Here is a 16,223-nt window from a genome sequence, read left to right as displayed (position 1 = left end):
CTCCCAATAAAGAGATGAAGAAGAGACTTAGAGGAAAGAATAAGACATTTTTTTGGATGTGGCCAATGTGGAAATCTGTTTTGCTGGACTCCACTAACTGTAAAAGGGGTTTTGTTTTTCTTATCAACTGGAGTCCAGGGGGAAAATGAGAAAGTAGATTTTTGCTGATTGAAAATTATATAAAATTTAATTTAAAAAACTTAAATGATTTCCTCAAAGTTACCCAATAAGAACGGTCAGAAAATGTAACTCCATCCAGGAAGATTTTGCTATGGTAATAAAGCTGAGCTCCTCATCAAGAAACAGCAAACTTTTATAATAAGAAAGGGTCCAAGAGATAATGCACCTTGACAATGGCTAAAACATTTTTTACACACCCATGCAGTGATTCTTCTACTTGTGAAAAGTTTTATTTTATTGTCACACACCTCCCTGACTGGTCTATTATGAGTATCAATGCATCACTTGTACAAAGTTTGTTAAGTACAAGTTCTACCACATATTCCTTTAAAAAGTATACTGAGGGGGCAGCTAGATGGCGCAGTGGATAGAGCACTGGCCCTGGATTCAGGAGGATCTGAGTTCAAATCTGGCCTCAGACACTTTACACACTTACTAGCTGTGTGACCCTGGGCAAGTCACTTAACCCCAATTGCCTCACCAAAAAAAAGAAAAGAAAAAAAAAGGATACTGAGGGGGGCAGCTAGGTGGCGCAGTGGATAAAGTACCAGCCCTGGATTCAGGAGGACCTGAGTTCAAATCCAGCCTCAGACACTTGACACTTACTAGCTGTGTGACCCTGGACAAGTCACTTAATCCTCATTGCCCTGCCCCCCCCCATTAAATAAATAAAAAATAAAAATAAAAAAATATACTGAAGCACCATGGCATGGTGAATATAGTGCTGGATCTGGACTCAAGAAGAATGGGGGTCAAATACTGACTCCAACACTTTCTAGCTGTGTGACCATGGCAAATTATTTAGCCTCTTGGTTTTCTTATCTGTAAAATGGGAGTGATGATGATATTCATGAGGCAACTAGGCGATACAGTGGATAGGGCACTGGAATGGAGCCAGTAAGATCTACGTTCAAATGTAGCCTCAGATACTCGATAGATATGTGAATCTAGGCTTTTGAATGTTTTCAAGACCTAACTACCATCAGTTTAATTGGGAGGCAAAGAAATCTTTTACTACCTCAAATGTTTCTCAGATTAGTCAAGATTTATGAGTAAAATGGGAAAAGCCTCCTCATTTTTGCATCATTACACAAGAAAGGAGGCTAAAAATATTCACTTTATGTATGAAAAGGCAAACATGGAAAGAACTATTTGGCTTCTGAGATACAAAAACAGAGGCATGATTAAGTTTTGGCTTAAGTTCCTATAACTTGCTTGTTTCCCTATTTTTGAAAGTATGTCAAACTATTTATTCCGACTACCTTTGGGAAAACAGAAGCTTAAAACAGCAGTATTTTTAGTTGAGTATTCTAATTTGGGCATTATGTACAGGATAAGTCACTAGTTCCTTAGAAAAAGTTGCAATTTCACAATGAATTCAGTTTTTGTAGTTTATCTAGTTATCTCCCAAGACTTAATTAGTTATATTAGATCTGAAGAATTTAAAATGGCATTAAAATACTAAAAAAAAAATACTAAAGCTCACAAGTCATCTTGCTTTGAAATCTAACATAACTGAGGAAGGAAAAAAACCTGTCCAGATATAGATTTCATTTGTATCTATCAAAAATACTGAAGCTTGAGTATTCTTCTCACATGTGAATGTTATCTTTTCTTTCTTTTGGCAAAAAGCCCATAAAGCAGCTGCCCATGATACTTTTCCAGCACCCAACTTTCAAAAACACTAGTCTAAACCATTATTGTTCACTGTTTGGTTGGATTCTCATTTGTAATCCTCAGTCAGGAATGCAAAGAATTATGAGCTTACTTACAATGCAAACTCAAGATCTAACTAGCCTTGCAGGAAGCAGAAGAATAGATCAGGTGATCTCTTTGCTTTCTTAATCTATTACTGGACATTTCATCCAAACTCTTTCAGCCTTCCTTTCTATTTGGTGTCATTAACATATACAGCATTGATAATTAAAGCATGAAATAAAATGCTTTAACATATTGCTTTAAAGAGATTTTTTCTCTCTCTCTTCTAAATAAGGCTTACCATTTTAAGGATGGTTAAATAAAAATGTTTTGGAAGGGTTAATTTTTAAGGGAATGGGGTAAAGAGAGAAGTTAAAAAAAAATCACTGCACTCTATATTCAAGGTTAACAAGGGAAAGGGCAAAAATGCCAGGTTGTTCTATACATACCCAATTTCCCTATTGTTCACTTTTGATTGTTACTTAAATATATACTTAAACTATTTTTCTTCTCAAATTTCTCAAGACAGTAAAATATAATGCATTTATATGAATGTGACACCAAATAGAAACCTCAAGCAACTCGAGAAATGATGATTTGGTAATCCCTAAATTATTTTGAATACAGCAGATATTTCCTATAACACTACCAGCAGTAAGTCGTCGAAAAAGTGTGCATCCATTTTTGGGTGAAACATGGTGAGGGGAAGATTCCTTTTGTAAGTGATTTATTCAAGGAAGTTTAGTTTGGTCAACCAAAACCCCAAATTTAGAGGCACTCACTAGCTCTAAAAATACATCTTTTATAAATAGTTTGTCTGATAAGTTTGTGTTGACAATTTTAAAAATAGACAACACCATTTCTTCTAACTGTTCAAGTCTGGCCTTGGACTGGCCTATTCATCACAGGTCTAATTAACAGTAATATAACATTTGATTAGGCTCTAAAGCTGCCAAAAATATTTTGCTAAATAACCGCAATGGTTTGGAAATCAACTTTTTTTTGATATCAGCTAAGTTGACCATTTCAAATCAACTTTGTACCACTCTGTATTTCCAGGATAAAAACACCTGAGTTTCCTTTCTTTTATCTAAGAGCTAATTGTGAATACTACATTTAATAGAATTATGGTCTGAAGCCTCCAGTGTATTCAACCTTTTATTGTCTTTTTAAAGTTCTTCTTTTAAAACAGTAAATAAATTTCTTTGACATTTTCTCAGGTTGAGAGAAAGTGGTTTTTGTTTTGTTTTTTTAAAAACAACTGAATCCTTAATAAAGCTTATGGGAATGCAAAGAAGCAGTGCTCTACAGAGAACGAAGGGCACACCATGCATGAAGTCTTCTAAGACAAAAAGCCACAACAGGACTTCTTACTGGGGAATCTGGGATATGTATGTAATAAAAGGTACAATAGACCAAACACCGAGAACAATGACCTGAAGCTATAGCATCAGAAAACATGACCTTATTTTGGATACAAAATTTCCTTGTGCACATATCACTTGATCACCAAAAAATGAAATTTCAAAATTCTTTGGTCCTTTGAAAAATATCCAAAGAAACTCCACTCTTCAGTTAAGATTTGGAAATCAAAGAAGTGGGAGACAATGTAGGGGGAAAAAATCCAAAGGGGCTCCGCCACAGATTTCCTTAGCCACTGCTACCATGAAACACAATCAAGAGTTTTAAAAAAAAAAAAGCCAAATTCTTTTGCTAGTTGCAAATTCAAAAGCCAGGACTTGGTGCCAGCAGTGCAAATGTTTTCATATTGCTTTGAACAGTGGTATCATTTTGCTTTGCTTAACTTGAACCACGGACATTTCAACTCCTCCAACACCGAGGCTAATGGTATAGTACAAAATCTGTCCTGACACTAATATTAAGGTTTTCATCACATATTAAACCAATAAATAATTGAATTTAACTTAGATTTATTACTCCCAATAAGGACTTCAGCCATGCAATTTCAGAAGCCACAGAATATTTATAGCAGCAGTTCCCATGAAAGTTGAAGCAGTGACTTTGCTCTGAAGACAAATTAAATCCTTCTATTTCACATTTGGTTTACCTTCAGTTAGCCCTTCCTTCTTCATTTACACTGGGGTCTCAGAAGAACTCCCTTTTACTACCTGCATCTATATATACTAGAGCAACTAATCTCCAAGGCAGATATGAAGATTTTAAAGAGTCTTCCTATAGATTGGTCTTAAGCTAAATCATGATGGAAATGACGGATCTGTATGGACAGAGAGGAGGAGGAGGAAGGGGACTCTATATGGGGAAAGCAGTATAACTAAAAGCACAGGGATAAGCCCAAGTATAGAGGATAGGGGGAAGGGAAGGGCATGGTATCTGCCTGACTAGAACAAATGGCTAAGTCTGGGGAAGGAGTTAAAGATGATACCAGGTGGTAAGAAAAGTTGATGGAGAACCATGAATATCAAGGGAAGGAATATGGATTTTTGATCTAGTCAAACATTGTACATTCTAAAATAGACAAAAGGAAGTGGAGGCAAAGAAAGGTTCTTAATTAAGTTCTTGGTAAAAACTAAACTTGAACTACCTTTTAGTCTTAAAAAGACTTACAAAAGCCAGATCCAACACACTTTTTCCATGATAACAACAACTTACATTTATATAGCTTTTTTATTTTTATAAAATTTTGTCCTTACAACAACCCTGTGAGGTAGATACTACAAGTAGTATTCTTTCCATTTAATAGATGAATAAATTTAGGAAGCTCAGATATCTAAAAGAGCCACATAGACAGACAGACAGACAGACACACACACACACACAATCAAATATCACATATTTATCTAAGGTAATAAAACTATAATGATAACTTTTCTCATTTAAAAAATGTTCAGAACATCATATAAGAGGTATTTCCAGAAAAGCCATAGTGACAAATAATATAAGTGAGCTCCATAATTTTCAAGCAGTAGGGACAAGCTAGTCAAGAATCCATTAACAAGTCTTATACGGGGATCCACTCTACTGCATATACTGTAGTATATTTTGGAAATGAATTACACTTCAGATGTATATCCTTAATAACTTGGGAGTCCAAGTCTGAATTTGTTCTTTAAGTTTGCATCTGAATCATCTAAATGAAGACAGACTGATCATTTGAGCAAGTCAAGGAAGGACACAGAAGGACAAGTCTTTAAATCAACAGTTTTCAACTTTTTCAGAATTACGACAATGATCTTTTGTTTCATCACTGCCCCCCCCCTCAAAATTAATGTAAAATGAAGGTGTGACAGTAAAATAATAAATTTCTTTGCATGGGCGTATCTATTGAAACCCACCTCAGTATTTTGTACTTGCCCCTCATATCAAACTTACTCATGCATTTTCTCTTTCCAATATTTTGAAAAGTCAAGTAAAGTGTTTTGCTGGCACAATTCCTGTTTCTCACCCTGAGATTATTTTTTTCCCTTTGAAATAGCAAATACTGCTGCCAACAGAGCCTTCTCTAAACAGAATACACTTGGTCCTTGCCAGGGTATAAAGGTTCATTAGGACCACAGCAAAGTACTTTAGAGGTCATGTAGTCCAATTGCTTCATTTTTCAAAGAAACTAAACCTTGAAGAAATTGAGCAACCTGCCCTAAGTCACACAGGTGATACACCTAGGAATCAAATCTGGGCCCCCTTTCCTCCAGTCTAGTACACTTTCCACTAGGGCTAGTTTCTTGTCAACTGACTGTTCTTATACTTAACTTCTCCCTTTTCAGCTTGAACATACTCTTCTTTCTAGGTCCCCTTGCAGCTGGATGTTAGTCCATCTATCCTACAGTTAAACCAGTATGGCAGCTACTTGGTACTTCTTTCTTCCTGGCCCAAAGACAATTTGATCAAAAAACTAAGACAAGTATCTCAAATAGCAAATCACTGAAAGGTTCAGGAATTGTCAAATGTTAGAACATCAAAGGATGATTAACAATAGAACTGACTGTTCTTTAACTCTCACTGTGTCATTGTATTTTAGTAAATATGGAAAAATAATTCAATGACTAAAGAAGGTTATTAAAAATTACAAGAGTTCAAGAAGAGAACAGATATCAAGTCATTTCTGTCCCAACTCCATCATGCTTTCTGTACAGGAAGATATTAAGGTGAGAAGGAAAAATTTACAACTCAATAATATCAAATATAACTTTAATTTTCTTAAAGTGACTCTCCACCTACATAATCTTCTTAGTGATTACTTTCCTCATGCCAGTCACTTCTCAAAAACTTACAATGGCACCTAGATGCCTACCAAATAAAATAGAAACTCTTTAGTTCAATAGTCAAGATTCTCTACAATCTGGTGCTAATATTTCTGTCTTTTGTTTCAGTTAAACTAGATTAGTCTCATTTGGGCATTCCTAGCATAAATTTTCTCACTCCTGCCCTTCTTCTGAAATCTCTCTTTTTCTTTCATGGCCCAGATGCAGCAACTACCACCTTTTAAAAGGCTTCTGACTCCCCTCAACCAGCCTTTTTTTTTTTTTTTTTGCTCATGAGGCAATGAGGGTTAAGTGATCTGTCCAGGGTCACACAGCTAGTAAGTGTCAAGTGTCTGAAGATGGATTTGAATTCAGGTCCTCCTGAATCCAGGGCTGGTGCATTATCCACTGTGCCACCTAGCTGCCCCTCTCACCCAGCTTAAAGTGAATTCTCCCTCCTCAACCTTCTGGTGCTTCTACTGCTGACTCATTCTTTATATTTATCTTATTCTAACTTGGAGCATAATTATTTGTATGTGCACTGCTTCCCTCACCCATTATTTGAAAATATCTTGAGAGCAGGGACAGTGTCAAATCTCTCGTTATATCTCTAGTGCCTGGGGCAGTCAAGGAAATCATTCATAACCTAGGCCTTTGAGGAAGAAAAAGATTTTAACAAGCAGTTATACGGAGGGTGTGTATTGAAGGTATGGAAAGGTAGGAGAGCACAGGATGAAATTGGAAAGTGGCTTCTTTTGCTGGGCAAAATTTTTTATGTGATAAACTGTGATGAGTTTTAAATGTTAGGCCAAGGACTTGGTACTTCATTCTATAAACAAGCAACAGGGAGCTACTAAAGGTCTTTCCACAGACAACTTTTACCAAGAGACCTATACATTAAGAACATTAATTAAAAACACTGTGATTCATGGATAGACTAAAGACAAAGATGACGGCTAGAAAGCTGTTACAAAGTCTAGGTTCTTAACTTTTTTTATGGCTTGTCTGACAGAAAAATGTCTTAAAATAAAGTAAAATATATAGGATTACAAAGTAAACTGATTTTTATTGAAATATAATTGTCAAACTATAAAAAACAAAACAAACAAAAAAACCCAGAGATCACAAGTTAAGAACCCGTGATCTAAAAAGCAGATAGTAAAGACTCAAACTTACTATGGTAAAGAAGTAAAAACTTCTGGATCACTGGAAGGATGTTAATGCTGTCATCATAAATAGGGAAATTGGAAAGATAAGCAAATTCTGGGAGAGCGATGAGGAGGAGTTCAGTTTTAGACACAAGAATTTTGAACAATTAGACTATCCTTGTCCTAGTTCTCCTTTCTCTTTAAATGTTCTTTCTGGCTTTTCATTCTCTTCCCAACTACTTAATGTGGCTATATTCCCCCAAAAGTCTTTCCTCAGGCACATGCTTTCATGGCAACTACCACCTCAATTACCATGGCTTCAAATTGCCACCTCTGCAATGACGAGCTCTGACTTCTTCCTCTCTCTTCTGAGATCCAGACCAGAATCTCCCCCTGTACTTCAGTCTTAACATGTCCAAAAGTGAGTTTGTTATCTTATTGCTGAACCCATAGTTGGTTATTGGATTTAAGTGAATTTCTTCCTCAGTATACTTTTTTTTTAAGTGAGGCAATTGGGGTTAAGTGACTTGCCCAGGGTCACATAGCTAGTAAGTGTTAAGTGTCTGAGACCGGATTTGAACTCAGGTACTCCTGACTCCAGGGCCGGTGCTCTATCCACTGTGCCACCTAGCTGCCCCCCTCAATATACTTTTAATTCTGACTTCCCTATTTCTGTCAATGGTATCCTTTTTTACTTTTTCTTCTTATCTTATATCTAAATCAGTGACCACATCCTCACAATTCCATCATTGCAACATCTCTTACTCTGAGTTAAGTGATTTGCCTATAGTCAGATAGCTAATATGTGTCAGGGGCAGGTACTGAACCCAAGTTTTCCTGAATCTAAAACCAGCCATCTGTTGCCTCTAATGATGCCTGGACTTGTGATTTCACTTGAATAGGGAATTCACGGTAAGAAAATTCCTAACAATGCAGATTTGAATGTGTTCTGAAATTAGAGTTTCAGAGGTAAGGTAAAGAAACTTGCCCAGGAAAACACACAGCCAATATGTATCTGTGGTGGAAATTATACCCAGTGGTTCTTAGTTGTGAGGCCATCTCTCTATCCATGTTGCCTCTCATGTAAAACTATAAAATTTATTTTAATAATCACACTATTAAAATGCATTAAAAGATTAAATGTTACATTCACGGCAGCAACATGGTGCAATGAAAAGAGCATCGCCCTTTGAATTGGATGGAGGAACTACACTCAAATTTCACCTCTGAGAATAACTACCTGTATGATCTTGGAGAAGTTACTTAACTGCAAAATGAAGGAGTTGGATTGGATGGTCATGATCCTTGATACAAGAATTTCAAAGTAAGATGGTTTTTTGAATATCACTAGGATGAAAAAATTAGACTATAAATACTTTAGGTACTATGATGAATATACCATATTCTTAAAGTACTTATGTACACTTATAAACAAACAGAGTCAACAATCCTATTACTGTGTCTAGTAAATCAAACACAGCTCACGCCACCAAATTTCCTTCATGTAGTAATTAGGAATTACCCATTCTTTCAGCTTTGCTGCTATCATTTGAGAAATGCTCAGGAAGAACTTTATACCTGAATACCCCTTGGAATTCACAACTCTTATAATCTCATTCTCCCTAAAGTCTGTGGGGAAAAATACTCCAAAATGATTCTTTACATGAAAAGGGCTGCAAATAGTTTATCTGTAAACAGTTTTTTTGAAATATGCAAAATTCAACTCAGATATGACTACAGCCTTCCTTGTATAATAAGTACATATATTTCTGGAACATGCAACTTTACTTTTAAGATTGTAATAAGATAGTTATCAAGATTCACAGAATTGCACAGACTTTCAGAGTTGGAAGATATTTTGAATCATCTGGTTGAATTTAAACCTGGTCTCCAAGCTGTGAGTGAGAACCTTCCTCTTTATCAGTGCAGAGCACCCACTACCTGATCCTTTCCAGGCAGCCCTGGGGCCCACTTTAGCATAGTTATTTTTGAACTGTTTTCCTTTTATGGTTCCTCACTTAGCATCTGCAATTTCTACTTGTTGCTCCTAGTCATACCCTCTTGGGTCAAAAAATAAAAACCAAAACTCAAGTCTAACTCTTTTTCTAAGCAAGTCATTTCAGATACTTGAAGAGAATCATCATTCCTCCTGCCCCTCCAATTTCTTCTTCCTAATTTGACAATTTGTTTCTTTCAAATGAGCCTTGTGAACTCAGCCCCCAATACTGATAAAATAGACATTTTTTTTCCTCTTTTCCAATCATTAGTCCTTCCTTGGGAAAGACTCTCAAAAGATTTCTCCTTTCCCATGAACACCATTCATATTCATATGCAATTATCCTTCTAAATTCATCTTTAGAGATGAGGAAGAGGACAGGAAGGTAGTCAGACTGGTATGTAAGTGATATAAAAACACATTTCCTTTGAAGAAAAACCTAAAACAACAACAACAACAAAAACAACCTAGAAAAAACCTCCGGTAGGCCAGTCTTCCCAAGGAAGCAGGCTGTGTTATTTGTTGTTGTCTTTAGATACTTTTAAATTAGCATTTTAAATGAAAAAGTGATTTAAGAATTTTAGAATATTTTTAACTTTAAAAATTATGTAAGTATACTAGGGGACGAAGCACAATGTGCAATAAAAATAAAATATGTATGAAATTTGGAACAATAATTTTCTCTAAAAGTCAAAATGGAAGATTAAAAAAAGACTGTGGCACTCTGCTTACAGATCTATTAAGCAGTTCAGCAGAATGGTGGCCCATGGATGTGTTAATGCTGCTAATCTTCCCTGAGGATGGCTACACTGTGCATAAACTTTCTCTCTTGGCTATTTTAATTTAATACCTTATTTTTTTTTCTTATGCTAAAACATCAGTTAAGAGCCTACCTGACGTTTTGGAGAATTTGCTGTGCTGGGATTGACATTCCGCAATGCCTAAGAGTAAAAAATAAGATGGATAAAAATTACTTTTAAGCCACATGATTTGGCTGTGCAGGCTGACTTAACAAACACCATCCAGTCACATCTCCATAGCACAGAATTCCCATGATAGCCCAAGAGGAGACAGATTGAGGGAGGTAAAAGCCAATGGAGCCACCATATTATGAAAACTAAGAAGTTTTTATAGCATTTGAGGAAAGGACAGGAACAAAAAACAAAAACCAAAAACCTTGCCTGTGATTATTAGGTACAAGAACTAAACTACCATTTAGTAATCATTTTTATGGACCTCCCCCCATCCCCCACCAAGGGTACCATGATAACAGGACCACAGATCTAGGGCTGGAATGGACCATGAAGGCCTTTAAATCAAATGCCTCATTTTACTGATGAGGTATCCGAGGTACAGATTGATTAAGTGACTTGCCCAAGGTCATATAACTAGCAAATGTCTTTAGTAGAATTTGAACTCAGGTCTTTCTGACTCCAAGTCCAATGCCCTAGCCACCATCCTACCTAATTCCATATTTCTGAGATTTTGCCTTTTAAAGAGTTGAGGAAGGAACATAGACAGCATCATGGATATTTTAGTAAAAAGAGTTCTTCACGGAAAAGCTTTGAATTCTTTATCAGATGACTTAAAAGCATCCTACAAATAGACTATTAGTATGAGAGGAAAGGTCGACTATATCCCCTCTTCCTCCTCCACACACTCCTTGAGGATTTAACATAGAAAGTGATAATGAAGCAAATAAAAAGTTGTTATCTTTAAGGAAATGAAACTTTTTTTTCTAGGACCCAACACCCACAGTAATAGCACAAAGAATAAGGTCAAGAAAGATACTCTATAAGGAAGGAGTTTATTTACAACAGCACTATTTCCCCACATAAGACCCAGGCTAAACTATTATTGACAGTGAGATGACAGCCAGCCAACTTAAATCCCTTAAAAGTTATCTAGAAAGGAAAGCATTAATAAGATTTTCAAAAGAACATATTAAATATTTGATATTTTCTCAATAACGGATATTTTACTTTACTTTTATGGCCTTTGATTTTAAAAGAATTTAGTCTTGTAACAATGGTTCAAGCAGTATATTTCACAAAGTAGGCTTTTAATAAGTATTTGTTGAAATGAACTATACTATCCAGCACCCAGGAACTACAAAATGAAAAGCAACCAATGAAAAAGGATTGAATTATATGCTAATGAATTCTTTTTCCATCATAAAAGGATAATTATAAGCTTGGTGACATTACCTTGTAATAATGTCATAGCACCATTTAATTGAAGTGTTTTTCTTTTTCTGGAGTACGGACAGAAAATCACATTTAGGAAGATATTTAATCTTATTAACTTGCTTCCTCCTTCTACCCTATTAAGAGCAGATGGAGAAACATTCCCCTCAAAGTATTTCCTGATATCACATGTTGTCATAAAGTTTCCCATTCTGTTAATCATGTGCCTGCTATACTAGAAACACACTAATACTGTGTCTTCCCTGGAGGAGAATTCCACCTAGTCTTGGCTCTTAAGTCAACACTGTTCCTACAGTGTAAAAAAAAAAAAGAAAATCTTTTCCATTAATTTCTCAAAAAGTAGTTCTGTTATGGACTCCTCAAACATGATATCAATGTGTGAGGTCACCGTGTATTTCTACTGATACTAGTGATGCACTATAAAAATGCGAGTATGTTATTTAAAAGGAGAATAGGAAAAATGGATGAAGTTTACAAATTCTTAGCCTGTATAAGATAATAAAAAAGCAGCAGTTTAACCTTGGCTTCGTATGAATCTGTAGTAGACCAGTCAAAAGAATTTACTTTCTGCAGAGGGGTTATATTTTCTTGTGGACATTAAAGGTCCAGTGCCACTTTCTGAAAGAAAAGTCATGAGAGTGGAAGAGAGAAATTCCAAGCTCTCTGCTGCCCTATGCTTCTAAAGGGAAAACTTAATCTGAAATCTTCAGGTATTAGACATCTCCCAATCTCAACAATGGGAAAAAATAGAGACTGTAATATTTAGGATGATGTATCTTATCAATTGTGGGGGAGTGGGTACTTCTGCCATTACACGAGCAGTTTCTTTAGGGAGACAGATTCTGCTTCTTCGTGGTCTCATGCTCTCTATTCAGTCTTCAGAGATGGAGCAATATTTGTGCCATCTCAATTCAAGAAAGCCAGTCTTGTGAGGCTTTCCAAGATGATGAGTTCCTGACCAATGGCATGGCACAGATGGCCATGGGACTAAGTGGCCCATCTATCCTGTCCAAAGAAAAGGTCAGTAAAGACAAGAGTGCACTCTCTCCATAACAGGCGCAAGCATTATTGACAGCTGCTTAAAGCTAATCATGACCAACACTAGAAACAGAGGATAAAAAAGGGGAAGGCTGGTTTCTAACCTGTGGCCTCACCTGCCGAAGCAGTTCTTGATGCTTTAGTCGAAGTCTCTCTTTTTCCATCTGCAGCTGTTGCAGTCTCATCTGTTGCTGCTGATTGGAACTACCTCCACCCATTACACCCCCTTGGGGACTCTGGGGAGCCAAAGGGGGTGGCTGCTTCACAGGAGCGCTTTGACTGATTCTCTGGTTCATGGCTGAAAAGGAATAAAAGAGTGATCCTGAAAAATCCAACTAGCAAAAGGAAAGCAATGTCAATCAAAAGTGATTGTAGGGGCAGTAGCATTTCTGGTGGTGGAATTCGTGAGATAATTCTCAGCTATGCTACTAAGGAAAAGCCAGTAGAAGATGAGTTACTGATGCATACCCATAAAAAATGGCATACATACCATTCATTACAATACTAACTCAGTTGTAGTGAGTGCTGACTGTATATTACATTAGCCCACTCTACCAATGTTTTCCCAGTCAGTCTGATATTTTACTGTGTGAGTGCCCAAAGAAAAATAGGTTCACCTTTTCCCCATAAGAATATAAGATCTCTCTCTCTCTCTCTCTGACAAGATGAGGTTGAATTATTAACTATTTAATATATCTTATCTCAGTTTTTTAAAAATCTGATTTAGAAAAACTGGCTAGAATGGTCAAATAAAGAGCGAAAATACATTTTAAAACACATCTACATCAAAATTAGGCTGCCTCATAATGAAAGACACAAAACCAGTCATACCCTTTCCTATTGTAATCCCACCTCTGGGGAATATCGCCCAAGGAAATAATCCAGGGAGAACAGAAGGGAGAACTATTTGTACCAAGTTTATAGCTACATTACATATAAATACATAACAGTATATAGTTTTGTGCATACAATTAATCTTTTATATATAAACCAGTGTACATATGCAAAACTGAAAACAAAAATGCCAAATTTTTAGGAAACGGCTAGATTGTGGTAAATGGGCAAAACTGAGTAGTATATACTGTCATGAGGAGTGACAAATACAAAGAACACTAGAAACATAGGAAAAAAAAATCTATGAAATGAAAATAATGAGTAAAAATTTAAAATACACTTTATCAAAATAAAATAAAATTGTATCCCATTTCTAAATTGCAACTTGATTCATTAAAAAACCCTCCATTTTCAAAACAATTCAGGAAAGTTTCAACTGTAAGAGAATGAACTATCATGCCATCAAAGAATATTGGTAGGGGTAGCTAGGTGGCGCAATGGATAGACCTGAGTTCAAATCTGACCTCAGGTACTTAACACTTACTAGCTGTGTGACCCTGTGCAAGTCACTTAACCCCAACTGCCTCACTAAAAACAAAACAAAACAAAAAAAGAATATTGGTAAATACTTATATAGAGTTGAAAATGCTTGATTCATGATACAAACCATTATTCAGAATTTTGTATGCATTCAAAATGAATCACATTGAGATATTATTCTCTTCTAGATAAGAAATTAGTCTCTATTACCTAATAACTAACAGAACTGTACATTAATTCTTTGAAAATATTAAATTTTACAACAGATATAAAAAACAATATACAATGAAGATACTACTGAGAGCAGTAAAAAAAAAACAAACAAAAAACAACCTATGCAACATAGTGAAAAGATCTTCATGTTAAAAAGGTAAAGGAGATAGAGAGGAGTAATAAGTGGGGATAATATGCCCTTTCAAAACTCCTCAATACCCTCTCCCAAAAAAGCCCCCCAAAAACCCCTTCCTTTCTCCGTGTGTGTGTGTGCGTGCGCGCACGCGCACTTTAACATAAAGGTCCTTTTCCTTTTCTTTGATCTCTTTAGGATATGTCTGGAAGTATTGCTGTTGTGTCAGAGGGTTTTCATAGTTTAGTGACTTTGGGGATATAGATCCAAGTTACTTTCTAGAATAGCTTGGAAATACCATTTCACAGCTATACCAACAGTTATTTGTGCTCTGGTATTCCAACATTCCCTCTGATGATTAACATTTTCTTTTTATTGTCATCTTTGCCAGTCTGGTGTGAGGTAGAACCTTGCAGTTTTATTTATATTTTTCTTCTTTTTAGCAATTTGGAGTATTCTTTCAAATATTGGTAATAGCTTAGAACTTTTTTTTTGAAACTATATTTCCCAAAAGGTTGAAAAAGAAAAGGCAGCTGAGTCTTGGGAAAAGAAATGTATTTTTGAAGTTAATCCCTTAATATTTTTGTTAAAAAAAAAAGAGATGATTTGTAAATAGTTAACAGTTGTTTATAAAGTGCTGGCACAAGTTCATTGTGCATAAATCATGCCAAACTAGTCAGTCTCTGTCAGAGTGTCTCTGTCTCTTAGGAATGCTCCATTTTAAATTCATAGACATTTCAAGTCTTTCACACTACGTTTGAGGTAGGGTTGAATTTAGATGAGGCAGAGTTGCACAAAGTCATTAGCCTCATTCTCGCTTTTCAGAGACATCAAAGTCCAATAGCAAGATAAAAGTCAGGACAACAGGCGATGGCCCAGGATGCAGTAAATGATCTTGGTGTTGTCAAGGTCTGACCAAGCCCTTAAGTGGCACCTGATTCGGCCACCTTCATGGCCATTGAAACAAATCGTTCTCATCTGCCTATTTCATCCAGAGAAGCCTTCATTTGCTTGGAATAGACATCCCCCTCACTCACCAAAAGGTTTAAGGCCTACCATAGTTAGTTATCTTCGACCTGTTTTAGCCCATCTTCTGAGATGGTCTTGGGCTATGGCCACTGCACATGCTACAGCTTATTGGAGCCACAGGTGAGAGTTGGGGACAAATGGACACGAAAAGGTAGCTAAGTAGCCTTAAAAAGGGCTCATCAAGCTCTTATGCCAGTGTCTAGTCCCCCCCCCCCGAACATCCCATACACCCCACAGTCACTTAACCCTGTTAACCTCAGTTTCTTCATCTGTAAAATGAGCTGGAGAAGGACCACTCCATTCTCTTTACCAAGAAAACCATAAGAAAAGTCAGACATGACCAAACAACGAGGACAAGATACTTTTGAGGAGAAATATGGACTAGATGATTATATAATTAGGTAGATTCATTACTGTTTGAACAACCACATCTAAAGACTGTTAATGAGTACACTTGTCAACTTAGTTAGAAGCTGAAAACTTTTTAATAAATGACTTAGATAAAGGGACTGAAACCATACTTATAAAACTGCAAATCACACAAATTAGGGTGGAAAGCTAATAAACCGGGTGATAGTATGTAAAGTTTTATACTTAGATTTAAAAAAAAATTGAGCAATTACAAGATGGGAGAAGAACTGGTCTGCCCACAATTTACATGAAAAAATGTCTAGGAATTTGATTTTATTTGATCACAAGTTTAATAAGAAGGGACTTCAGGAACAATGTAGTGCAATAACTCCATCTTCAAATATCCATAATGGGTTTGGCCTCTCTTTGAACATTTCCTGTGATAGAACACTCACTATACCACTTCCATTTTGGTGTAAATCTGTAATGGAATCCTTCCTTAAAAGTTGAGCTGAAATGATGTACCTGCTTAAAATTCCATCCAATAGTGACTTAACTGTGTGACACTATTTCTAAAAAAACCAGTGTAATCTTGCATAACCCACTGCACCAGTAAAATTACCTCTGAACTATTAT

At 36.1% G+C, this 16,223-nt stretch overlaps 1 protein-coding gene across 12 annotated transcripts in view; it reads right to left on the bottom strand.

Moving 5' to 3' along the window:
- The window catches only part of YAP1 (Yes1 associated transcriptional regulator), a 161,482-nt gene that overhangs the window by 15,547 nt on the left and 129,712 nt on the right, over nt 1-16,223 (bottom strand). For 3 of the 12 annotated variants that reach the window (XM_043997456.1, XM_043997457.1, XM_043997464.1), the window contains 2 exons: nt 12,592-12,785; nt 10,136-10,183 (listed from right to left, as the gene is read on the bottom strand). In XM_043997456.1, coding sequence (XP_043853391.1) covers nt 10,136-10,183; nt 12,592-12,785 — 242 coding nt within the window. The remainder of the gene's footprint in view (nt 1-10,135; nt 10,184-12,591; nt 12,786-16,223) is intronic. The other 9 variants (XM_043997458.1, XM_043997459.1, XM_043997465.1 and 6 more) reach the window with 3 other exon arrangements.

Source organism: Dromiciops gliroides, chromosome 3 (assembly GCF_019393635.1).
Source record: "Dromiciops gliroides isolate mDroGli1 chromosome 3, mDroGli1.pri, whole genome shotgun sequence".
Lineage (NCBI taxonomy): Eukaryota > Metazoa > Chordata > Mammalia > Microbiotheria > Microbiotheriidae > Dromiciops > Dromiciops gliroides.
The sequence above is the reverse complement of the archived record's forward strand: the minus strand, read 5'-3'. Positions and strand labels throughout refer to the sequence as shown.